This window comes from Clupea harengus, chromosome 17 (assembly GCF_900700415.2).
Source record: "Clupea harengus chromosome 17, Ch_v2.0.2, whole genome shotgun sequence".
Taxonomy (NCBI): domain Eukaryota; kingdom Metazoa; phylum Chordata; class Actinopteri; order Clupeiformes; family Clupeidae; genus Clupea; species Clupea harengus.
The window spans coordinates 20,299,436-20,311,935 of NC_045168.1; the positions used below are offsets into that span (position 1 = coordinate 20,299,436).

Consider the following 12,500-nt stretch of genomic DNA (forward strand, 5'->3'; position numbering starts at 1 on the left):
GCTTGTAAGCCTGATGCTTCTTTGTTGTGACACTGTTGTCTAAATCCTGAACTCTATAGAGCTCTGACTGCACAAAACCCTTGCCCTCCACCAAGGGACCTCTGCACAAAACACAGCATCCTCGAATAAGCTCAGCAAAAGCACAGCAAAACACATGACCAATTGCACTTTTGTATGGACTTTTGTATTTGACTTAGTCCATATTATGAACATGGGCCTAAGTGTTTTGGTGTTTTAGAGAGAGTATGTGGTATTTGGATGTATTAAAGGAGCTCTGGGCCATACAGAGCCTTAGTGAAGAGAGATGGAGAGTGAGAGAGATAGAGAGCAAGAGAGGGTTGGAGAGAGATAAACACAGTCAGATAGAGAGAGAGGTGTGGGAGGCAATTAGGCATGTGTGAGTAAGTGACGATTCATATTTATGAGCAAACGTGATCCCCCCCCCTCCAGATTAGATTCCACCATGCCTCCACCACCACCACCACCTCCGCCTTCACCTCCTCGGCAAGACAGAACAGTGCCTCTATCAGCTAATACACGGATGATTTATAGATATCCTGTATAATAGATAAGCCAGCTCTGCCGCAGTGGCTAAATTATGCATACCTCTATACTATCATTAGCTGTGCTCTGGTCTTACATGCAAGATGCTTTGTGTGAATGAGAGCCACAGACAGACAAAGAGAGAGAGAGATGGAATGTGGAGTGTGAGAGAGAGACAGAGAGTGAAACAGAGAGAGAGAGAGAGAGAGATCTAGAGTGAAATAAATTGGATGGGTGCGAGAAAGCAGGGAGCGAATAAAAACCTATCAAAAGAGAAAATACATCCACTGAAAGGGAGAGGAGAGCTATTGATCACGGTGAAGTGGAGCCTGAGCACTGGTAACTCAAGCGCTGATATATCACAGCCAGCGGAGGAGGTAATAACAGATTTACATTACACACGGGGGGGGGGGCCCTCACAATAAATAGAGCTTTTTGGTTTGTAGCTCCTCTTTACCACCACGAATAGCAGACGCCGTGAGATTTACACAACATCTCACCACCACAGATATATTTTAAAGGAACCTGTACAGCCTAGATCCACTGGAAGGTAAGCCTTCCCCCTGTACAGCAGTGGTCATATGTCCGATTAAGACACAGAGTTATTTAGAAGGACATAACAGTGGGGGAAAGAAACTGGGATGGAAAAAAAAGAGGGAAAGCCATTTTGTGTTATTTGCTGTTCGGGAACAATTTGCAACAAATCCATTTGGGCCTCCTATTATTGGCTTTGTTACTGAGTCCATTAGTGATGCTATGAAATTAACACCCGATGGAAATGGAAGAAGAAAGAGAAGAAGAAAATAAAGGATGAAGGTGAAGAAAAAAAGAGAACAGAAAAAAAAAGTGTAGAAAGAAGAAAAAAGAAAAACGAAGCAGAATTAAACGACAATGGGGGAGGTTTGAACAAAGTTCATCATCACCACACTCTACCTTTTTCCTCCTGTAAAAATGCGTCCAACTTTTCCTGCTGCCAAAGCACATTTCTCACGCACCTCCGCGGAAACAGGAACTTCACGGGCCGGCAATCAGCAAGGGACGCCTCAGTGCTTGCTTGGTGCAACACAAGCGTTTGATGAAACAAGCGTTCTCTGGAGGAACACACAGCGGCTGAGAGACGCGATGAAGAGAGGACTTCATATCACTTTCTCTGCCATTCAGCAATTTCTTTTTTTATGTTCAAAAAGAAACTGATTGTCTTCAGGTAATTGCAGCCTGGTCCATCATGGGTGGCCACATAAGATGTTAAGAAGCTCTTGGAGTTCTTGGATCTCAATAAATGCTTAGTTGCAGAGCAGGAAAAATAAGAACAGAAACGACATCAAGGATTAGGAGATGATTTACAGTGGTTTCTACCTACAAAGAGACTTGTGAGATGGTTGAGATACAAAAAAAGTATCAGTGATGGGAGAGAAATGCATTTAATGATCACAGAGCTACAACTGGATGAGGTCATCTGAGTATTGAAGTGTGCTGACCATAGAGATGATTTCAGAGTTGAGCACTGAGAGAAAGAATGACAAATGCCATTTTTAGAGATCAATTAATACCCAATCTGTGCTCGAGTATATCAGTGACAACTCCATGAAATAATGAATCTATATCTGTCGAAATTAGAGCTTAAACAAAAACTTAGTTTGTAAATGATTTGTCAATACTATTTGGCTTATCAAATATATGTTTTACCTCCTGATTATATTTCAACAGCAAATAAATATGTGTTTATATATGCTGTACCAGGTCTGACAAACGAGTTTGAAAGGCATTATGGGTGGAATAAGGACCAAAGGTTTTTGGTTTAATTTTATTATTAAAATAAGTATAAAAATATAATTATAAAACAGAATGACTCAGCATTCAAACAACATGACTTGAGTGTGAAATTCTACACAACAAACTCCCTTTGTACAAGTCTACTTCTATGAGCTGAAATGAATTCACATCTTGACAGAAATTGTACTGTACTGTTCACAGGAACGTTGTTTCTCAAAACAAAGATATTGAATAGTATACATTATGTCCATTGCTGCAAAACATTTTATACACATACTTATTTCAAATGTAGTTTGTCATAAAAGCTATTTTTTATTGAATTTTTTGTTTCTTTTTTTTGCCATAAACATAGATAGTAACAAGACTACTATCGCTCTTCGTAGTAACAAAACACATTTTCCACACCATTGTTCACAATGTACTCCTACAATTTGAAGGCATCTTTACTGATTTCGAGAAAAAGAAAAAAAAACAAACATGAAAAAATCCTTAAGAGTAGTGACTGGTTACACTGTCAGCTGAACTGGAGTATAGTATATTCCAGTCTCCATATTTACGATACGAGGGGCGGGTGGTGCGTATTATGATTGGCCGGCCCTTTTGACTGACACAAGAGTGGACCAGTTCTCGACCGCTTTTTTTTCTTTTCCCCCTCCCCCCGCTCCGCTTTAAGCCTCTCTGTCCGTGTCCTTGCCGATGTACATGTCAGCCAGTTTCCTGAACTGCGGGCCCCAGTGGCTGAGGTACTCAAAGTCCTGGTCGCCCTCGGTGGCGGCCGACTCCAGGGAGCTGAGGGACTCAGCCAGCGAGCCGCTGCCCTCGTAGGCGTAGGTGGCCAGCGAGTCGTACGGCGGCGCGGTGGGGTCCAAGTCGTTTTCATGCAGTCGCCCGCTGATGAAATCACGGATGTCGGCGTTGTCCTTGATCGGCGAGGTGCGGCGGAAGGGGAAGAGCATTTCGGGGATGATGTCGCGGCGCAGCTTGTTGGCATCCATCACCTCGGGGTTGCGCAGCGTGCCGATGTCGAAGGCCTGCGTGTCCTCTTCGCCGCCGCCCTCGTCGTTGTAGCTCACCACGTTGTCGCGCACGTCCTCCTTCGAGATGATCAGCGGCTCCTTCTTGCGCTGACGCCGCAGGGCTGCGAACATCACCACGATCACTGCGAAGAGAGGAGGGACAGGGAGGGAGGGAGAAACAGAGGGAATTTGAATCATGAATACAATGCTGCGTTGGCTGAAACTGAAAGTTTAGTCCGCACATTTAATAAATATCAGATCAGTTGAGAAGAAAGAGAAAATCAAAAAGAAAAGAGTAGTGAAAGGAACAAGACAACCAGTCTGATAGACAGACAGACAGACAGACAGACAGACAGACAGACAGACAGACAGACAGACAGAAAGAAAGAACAAAAACACATCCTAGAGACCATCAGACCATTGCCATACTGTTAGAGCTTTCTCTGAAAAGACAGGGGGCACTAATGCAGCACCAAAACACTCACTGAAAAAAGACCCTGAGAACTCGTAGACAGAGAGCGAGAGAGAGAGAGAGAGAAAGAGAAAGAGAAAGAGAGCAAGGGAGACATAGATAGAGAGGGAGAGAGAAAGCAAGAGGGGAATTAAAATACATAGGGTCTGGAGTGGAAATACAGGGGGTGAGTTTCAAAAGCACACTTAAGATCTCTATGAATGCGGCGGCAAGCGACGCCTCGTGATGGCTGATAGTGTGCTCAGTGCCTGAAGCGATAACCTTGTAGTATTAAAAATTCAGCTGAGGTCTCTCTCTCTCTCTCTCTCTCTCTCTTTCTCTCTCTACTGGATCATCATGCCTATCTATAAAAGCCCCGTGTCTTTGAAAGCGCAAGTCCCCAAGTTCCCTTTCCAGCTCCCAGGTATTGTTAGCACATCTTGCTGATCTGTTTTCTCAAAAGTCACCACACTTTCAAATGCAGACAAATGCACACACACACACACACACACACACACACACACACACACACACACACACACACACTCCTATTTCAAGGAGTATCAAAAGGCCCTCTTGCACTGGATAACAAAAGGAGAGAGATAAAATGAACCTTTTCTGCAGAGAAGCAAAGATGCGCAGGCCCTTGAGAGGAAAGTAAAGTTGGCTACGGGTCAGATCAGTTTGGATGCAAAAGCTACTGTACAGGCCTTCTTTATTGTTGGAGGCGTACTATAGCTTAGATCTGTAAAGGAAAATGTCATGCTATATGCTAAAGTCTTTCTTCAGTGAGACTCTTTTCCATTTAGATGCTGGCAGCATTATGAGGTTCTGTGAAAACTAGCTCCAGTTTTGCTCTGGTTCGATTCTGTGGGGTTCATTGATGTTGTATTCCTTTGTGTGTAATTCAGTTCTGCTGTGCCGTTTTTACTGTTTACAGTTTTGCTTTGGTTGATTCATTATGGTTCTGCCACATTGGATTCATTTCAGTACGCATCTGTTTTGAAGTGGTCGTTTAGTAGGAATCAGTTGTATTCCAGTCATTTCAGTATGTTTCAGTTTTGCTGTGGTGGTTACAAAATGGATCTGTTCTGCTTTGGTCATTTTCAGCATGGTTCAGTTTTTGTAGTGGCTGTTTCAGCATAAGCATCGGCCTGAAACTCTCTCTCTCTCTCTCTCCCTCCCTCCCTCGCTCGCTCCCTCCCTCCCTACCCAACGGTGAACGCGGTCGCTCACGCTCCCGCTGCTCATGCTGTCGTCTCTGTGTGGAGCCGCTCGGCTCTCCAGGTGCCGGCTCGCTGCCTCTCTACCTCCCACTCAGCTGTTAATTATGAAGGAGGGATGGAGAGCAAGCGGGTGGGCTGGGACGGAGGGCAGGCATGGAGGGAGGGAGGGAGAGGAGAGGAGGTGAGCGTAGGAGAGCAGATCAGAGCAGGAAATGGAAAGGGAGGGCGGGAGAGGTGATGGCAGTGCTGCTGCTCTCTGTGGTGAGGGGGAGCACAGGGCTTAAGGCTCTACCTGCCCTCCTAGACGGGGGGGTGGGGGTGGGGGTGGAGATGGGGCTCAGGGTGGGGTGTTGTGGAGGTAGGGGTCAGAGAGAAGAGAGAGAACAGGTGCAGTGTGAGGTGAGGGGTGACGGGGAGGCAATCACTATAGAGGAGGGAGACGGAGGGAGGGAACATCTATACACATACACTTTCCAGTCCAGTTTTCTCATCTCTCTCTCTCTCTCTTCCTCTCCAATTCACATTCACAACTTCAAAGCGGCGTATTAGCATATCTATAACGTATTACATCATTGACAAACAATATGAAAGGACAGGTGTATAAAGAGCTACATGCCATGTTCTCTCTCTCTCTCTCTCTCTCTCGCCCTCCCCCCTTTCTGTTCCATGTCAGTGTTTCACCCCTACTCCAAACGGATAACGGTGGAGTGGGGTGGAGGTTGCGGTGGCGGTGGAGGTCGTGGTGATCTGGAGTAGCTGACAGGTGGAGATGGCAGGATAATGATTATGATGCCACGATGCCTCGATCAGGGGGTGTGACGGTGGGTTTCACCCCAGGGGCTGGTCAAACTAACCCCTTACACACACACACACACACACACACCCACACACACACACACAGTCACACACCACACACTCCTGTGCATGACAGGTGCAGGGAAGGAAAGTGTGAGATAGAGCTGAAGATGTCAATACTTCATTTGCTATCGCAGGATCAGTGCTGGATTTCAGAAAAGGGGAAAAAAAACTTCTGTGTGTGTGTGAGCGAGAGAGAGGTGTGCGTGTGTGGGGGGGGGGGGGTGGGTGTCGAAAGAGAAAGATTGTTTTGTGGCTTACAAAAACAGTGTAATATAATGACAATATATATCACTGGATGCATACAGACACCGACATAGAACACAACCACAAATGCAACCCTGGATGTATACAAACACACACATGCATACAAATGCACACATGGAGGGAGACAAATACACACTAATACACAAACACACTTACAATTCCATACAAACATGTTTTAGACCTGATTTCCAACACAAAGCCTAATCAGTATTCAGTGTCGATGGCTCTGACTCACTCTCACACACACACACACACACACACACACACACACACACACACACACACACACACACACACACACACACGTGTGCTGGATGATTACCTGCAGGTACAACATGGTTATTCTTGGTCAAAAGGGTTCATTCGCCAGCTGCTTAGCACGGCCCATAATTTATTAATATGCCCTTGAACATAAGTACAACACAGTTCTGTATATCTTTCATTTTTTACCTCTCTTTTTTTGCTTTGAAAAGGAAAGCTAGCTCCAGCCGTTCAGGGCTGGCAGTGGTTATGTATGCTGCATTAGAGGCAATATGTCTGGAAGCCGGGAAGACTGTCTTCGACCTACTTTGACCAGGCAAAAGCACAAAGGCTTTTTTTTTTTTTTTTAAATGCATTTTACATTTAATAATGAAAGCTGCTGCTGTTCTGCTGTGTTTTCTTGGGGTGGGAGCAGAGAGAACATGCGGTTTTATGGCCACGCTGAACCTGAGGTGATCTTGCGACCGACTGGCCTATTTTTATGTCCTGATTGTCAAGAACAAAACAACCATCGGAGAGGCAAGTCGAACAAACAGTAGAGAAGGACAAGCAAACAATGACACGCTGTTAGCAAGACAAACACACACTCTGAGACACACACACATACAGACAAGCAGTAGGCGTGGGTGCTTTTATACCGACTGATAGACACACCCAACAAAAACATAAGGAGGCCCTATTACACAACAGGCACACTGTGTTTCTGCTAAACTTGTGAAATTGTTTAGTCAAATCTGCTTCATGCAAGACCCCGGCGGCAAATTGTCCCTTCATGGAAAATGTCATGAAATGGAATACACGATGCACAATAATGACCACAATAATATCACTACTGCTCTAAAGGGAGATAACCGAAAAACAACAAAGTGTACAGGAAATGAGGAGTTAGAGCACGATACAGTGGATTAAAGTCACTCAGTGTGGTAAGCAGAAGTGTGTATATGGTATAGAATTGAATGTCATAGATTAACTGGTGGAGTGCCCTACAACAGCTGGGTCATGGGTTTAACACTTACTGAGCACTCACCCTGACGAAAAGACTGGTAAACGCTTTGGATAAGTGTCTGCAGAACTGACCCAAAATACCTGACCTGTGTGTGCATTTGTGTGCGCGCGTGCCTATGTTCATATTACTGTATATTCTGCCTTATTTTTCATTTTGTAACTTGTTCTTATCAGAACGATGTTCTTTTTATCTTCATGACTGTGATATAACAAACGAGTGTCTTGATTTACTGCTCTTTGTCCTTTGGCAGCCCTGTATCTCAATGGCCCTGCCAATAAGGTCACTTTGACTTAGAAAGTCTGCTTGTGACTAGCTGTGAGTGTTGGAAGTGTAGCGTAACTCACTGAGTAGGATGATGATGCAGAGCAGTATGGCCACCAGCGCTCCGGTGCTGAGGCCGGCGGACAGCATCAAGGCCTCGGTGCTGCAGGACTGCACGTTGCCGCGGCTGTCGCAGCCGCACACGCGCACCGTCAGCGTGCTGGTGCTGCTCTGGATGGGGTAGTCGTTGTCCGAGATCACCACCGGCAGCAGATACGAGCTGGTCTCCCGCCGGCTGAAGCCGCCACGGCGAGTCAAGATCCGCGCTGTGTTGTCTGGATGAGAGATGCTCATTTTTTACTACAATTCCCAGGATGCTTTTGTTTTGTCATAGTAAATACAATTTGCAAGAAACTCTCTCATTCAACTCTAATTTACTTAAGGATTTGTTCAGTGTGAACAGACTTCAGAACTGGTAATGGTGATAAGACACTGTGTTTAAAGAAGCTTTAGGCAAAATATACACAAGGAGGCTGAGGAATGAAGGGATGCCATACTCTGCACTGTTTATGTAAATATAACATTCATCTTGGGACAGCAAGGACTTTCACAGAAGAAGTGCACTAGTGATGGCACACAATGTCATTGACTGGCACATCACATTGAGGGTCATAATGTTTGAAATTCTGCATTTATTTTTAGTGTTTTTATTTGTTTAATGTCATGGTTGTTTTACCTTCATTGTCAACGATGGTGAAGTTGGGGTTGATGGTGCTGAGACTGAACACAAACTTGTGACCGACCAGAGGCTCGTCGGTGTCCACAGCGCTTATGGTCTGGATCAGCTGAGAGAGACAGAGGGCCCATCAGTATAGAAAGAAATTATACATAGACCTTATAGATATTTTATGAAAGAGAAAATTACAATGCTTTTAAGGATCCCTTAATCATCATTATTTAATGCATTACATACAAAGAGCAGACGACTTACTGCCACATGAGCAAATCATATTAAGTGGTTACTATGCATGCCGCAGCTAAGGGTTTCTAAATCATCCCTTGACAATTACAACACAAAGCATCGGTTAATATGAACAAGCCATTTACGCCATCACACCATTATTATAATGCTGAGGTTAATTGTGAAGCCATGTTAAGTTGTGCATTGCATTAATGCTATTTAAAGCAAATTCATGTTAAGAGGGGTTCATAAATACATGAACATATTGAGTGTTGTTGGTTGAAAAAATATAAGTATGTGTATTACCTGACCAGCTTTCACGTTCTCACAGACAAAAGTCTCATAAAACATGGCAAATTCAGGAGCGTTGTCATTGATGTCCATGACTTTGATGAACACAGGGACTCTTGTAATCTGCCCAGCATTATCTACAATGAAACACAGATGTAAAGAAAAGTAAGATTAACACCACATTCAGGGCTGAAGCCATTCAGCTGCTTTACAGGTCATCCCATGTCCATTTACAACAGCTATGGCACCGTAAGCCAATTCTCCTGTTAAACAGTATTCATTTATTTATGAGGGGAGAGTTAATTCGTGCCATATTTAGCCAAGCATGGCTTCAAGGAAAAATATTATTTCAAGGTGTATTTAGGTCAGACAGAGCAGTGATAATCTCAGGCATTCATCATGGGACTCCTGCTGCCCTCACTTGGCTTTGGTCCTTTAGAATCTACGAACATATGCACCTGTTTCTTGAAAACAAACAAAATAGCCTTTCCTAACTTTCTTAAGTGCCTCTATCTGCCATCAACTTGAGGTCATCTTTGAGTAGTCGAAGTGTACACTGTTTTTGTTGGGTCGCCGATAAGTCAACGTAGTTCACATATTTTAATTCTTGTTGGAGAAATCATATATAATATGATATATATGATTAATATTTTAGACAGTTGGGTCATGTATCAACTGTATGTATGTTAAGGGACCTAGTGAATACACATGAACAATAACAGAACATGGAAAACGTTTGTTGGATTGAGCATCTTTGGCTTTCTATTGCCTTTGGCAAATTTGGAGGACACACCCAAAGTCAAGCAGACTACCCATTTCTGTATCCCATCTGATCTTAGGCATGACAAGAGTGGCCCTGGACTAGACGTCGGTTTGGTTAGTTTAGTAGATGTCCCTATAATGTTAGATTTTTATGAAGAAATCAACTCAGTGAATTAGACTTACCAACAAGCCGTGGCCTGATATTAAATGACTGATTAATAAATACTACCACTGTACTCACTTGGAGTGATCTTGGGAGAACCATATGCTTCTACAGGAAACACACAAAAGAAAATCTCTCAGTCATCCCAAACTGAAACATCAGAAAGCACAAACACACCACTCATTCGCCTCACTCCCGCCTGTAGTGATCAATTAAAAACCCTTCAAATTAAACTCTTAAAAGTCTTTCATAAGCTCATTGAAATGTAGAGTACTTTCAGGTTAAACAATGTGATGGACTCTCCACTAAAGCGGCTCCACTCGGCCATCTTCCACTCGGCCATCTTTCCGTCCCACACAAGTAGAGTGATCTCATTACAATGCACCATTAATTAGGTTTGGGTTATCGCTAGTGGCCCGACAACAACAAGAGGTTAGGGATGCGGAGGTCTGTGGCATAGAACGAGTGAATGCCCTGCATGGGTGTGTCAAGCTCCACACTATTGGACACCATGGGGTAACACTTCAGGTCATCCTGGCTTCATAAGACTGATATAACCATGTCATAAGCATGTAATGGCAGATGTCATACACAGCCGATGTCTAATGATCACTGGTAATTGGCATGACAGCTCTCAGAATTGTATATGGCATAACAGCTCAATGTCACATGTAATTAAGCTGTCATAGCATTATACAGTCATAACAATTACTGATTATGGTGACACAACACTGTTACACCACTGTGCGTTGATTGTAACAGCTATTTCTAACAGCATATGAACAGCATCTGCCATAGCATAAGTATGACATGGTTATATTAGTCCTCGAACATTCAGGTAATGTGTTAGTGGCAGACTCGGAGGTGCCTGACGAGGGCGTAGAGTGCTTACTGATCTCTGATGCCGCCACCGAGATGTTGTGCCACCGGTTCAGCTCACGGTCCAGGGGCTGCAGGGTGAAGATGGTGCCGTTGATGGGGTCGATGTTGAAGAGGCGCTCCAGGTCTGTGTATCTGTCGATGGTGTATCTGGAGAAAAAAAAAAACGGCATAAAGAGAACACCATCGTCACATTTTTTTTACATGAGTCATTTAATGGGGTGCTTTTATCTAGCAACGTATCCAGGCGGTGAGTGTAGATCTTTATCATGTATCCCTGGGAGAGCAGGCCCTTGACCTGTTAGTGATATTACAACCGTGGCCCATCCTCTTGAGGGAGTTGATGGATGCAGACCACAGAACTGCTCTCGTGGCACGGAGCTGTTGCACGTAGTTGGGAACGGCAACCGCGCTAAAGAGGAAGCTCTTGCTCTTTTTATTAATGACTAGAAAGCACCGCATCGGGTGGGCAGTCGGCCAAACACACACTTTCCTCCCAGTGGGCGCACACACGCGCACACACACACACACACACACACACACACACACACACACACACACACACACACACACACACACATTCACACATGCAGTGCTCAAAGTCATCAATATTTACAAGTTAATGTATATTGACCTGAGTCGTTTTGGCAGCATTGGGTTGTTAAACAGTGTTTCAGCGAGTCTGTAAATTCCCTTAATGAATTGAAAGGCATCGCGTGCTACAGCAGAACTATTCAAATTAGAAAGTGGTCGAGTAAGGGGGGAGGGGGGGGAACACCATTGCAGTGTTTCGAAAAATGACTCCAAGGATACGTCAGTCTGCTACATTCACTTTCATTTGGATCCGCCAGGGCTCTCATCAGATGTGTTCAGTATGCTGTTCTCTCTCTCTCTCTTTATCTCTCTCTCTCTCTCTCGTATCTTTTCGTACCCGCTTGGCCTTTGATTTGGTAGCAGACTCGTTGAAGACCCTTTGTCTCTTACGGATGCAAACGTATATCAGGGAACCACTCTGATGTTGATTGTGTGTGTGTGTGTGTGTGTGTGTGTGTGTGTGTGTGTGTGTGTGTGTGTGTGTGTGTGTGTGTGTGTGCGTGCGTGTGTGTGTGTGTAGAGTATGACATTCCTTAAGCTCCTGTGATTAGATCCGATTTGTTGGAACGGACTCCGGCACGAGTAAAACGTTCCTTCCACATGCGGGCAGCGGTGCTGTCGGGACGCAATAAATCACTCATATTTCCCCTCATTAATCACTGTCTGCGCTCACGTGCGCCTGACATTTAAACACAGACGAGAGCCAATGCCACGCATCACGGACGCCCCGCGCCCAAATCTCCCAAACGTGCCCTGACAGCCAGATCTGATGGGAGCCAAGGCTGGCCCTGCATGTGTGTGTCTGTAATGTGTGTGTATGAGAGAGAGTACGTGTGTGTGTGTGTGTGTGTGTGTGTGTGTGTGTGTGTGTGTGTGTGTGTGTGTGTGTGTGTGTGTGTGTGTGTGTGCGTGTGCGTGTGTGTCGTGTGTGTTTGTGTGTGTGTGCGTGTGTGTATGTGTGTGTAACGTGTGTGTGTAATCAGTGGGGTACAAAGGAGCCTCTCTCTCTAAACGTACGTACATTCCTCACACTCTTTCTTTGTATCCATTTCTATCCCTCTCTCCAGCCCTCTCCCTGTCTCCCGCCTACTCTCTCTCTCACTCTCTCTATTGCGATGCTGGGTTTCGGGTAGCAGGAGCAGCCACACCAGGAGCAGCGGCAGCGGCAGCAGCAGCACTAGTCTCTGTGCA

General features: G+C 44.8%; 1 protein-coding gene across 4 annotated transcripts in view; it reads right to left on the reverse strand.

Annotated features, from left to right (window-relative positions):
• Positions 1–2,333: 2,333 nt before the first annotated feature.
• Positions 2,334–12,500, reverse strand: part of LOC105897226 (cadherin-10-like) — a 43,042-nt gene continuing 32,875 nt past the window's right edge. For 3 of the 4 annotated variants that reach the window (XM_031583926.2, XM_031583925.1, XM_012824131.2), the window contains exons 8-13: positions 10,729–10,865; positions 9,915–9,944; positions 8,927–9,048; positions 8,396–8,504; positions 7,743–7,994; positions 2,334–3,475 (exon numbers count right to left, since the gene is read on the reverse strand). In XM_031583926.2, the coding sequence (XP_031439786.1) occupies positions 2,985–3,475; positions 7,743–7,994; positions 8,396–8,504; positions 8,927–9,048; positions 9,915–9,944; positions 10,729–10,865 (1,141 nt within the window). In that variant the 3' untranslated portion in view covers positions 2,334–2,984. The remainder of the gene's footprint in view (positions 3,476–7,742; positions 7,995–8,395; positions 8,505–8,926; positions 9,049–9,914; positions 9,945–10,728; positions 10,866–12,500) is intronic. The other variant, XM_031583927.1, reaches the window with a different exon arrangement.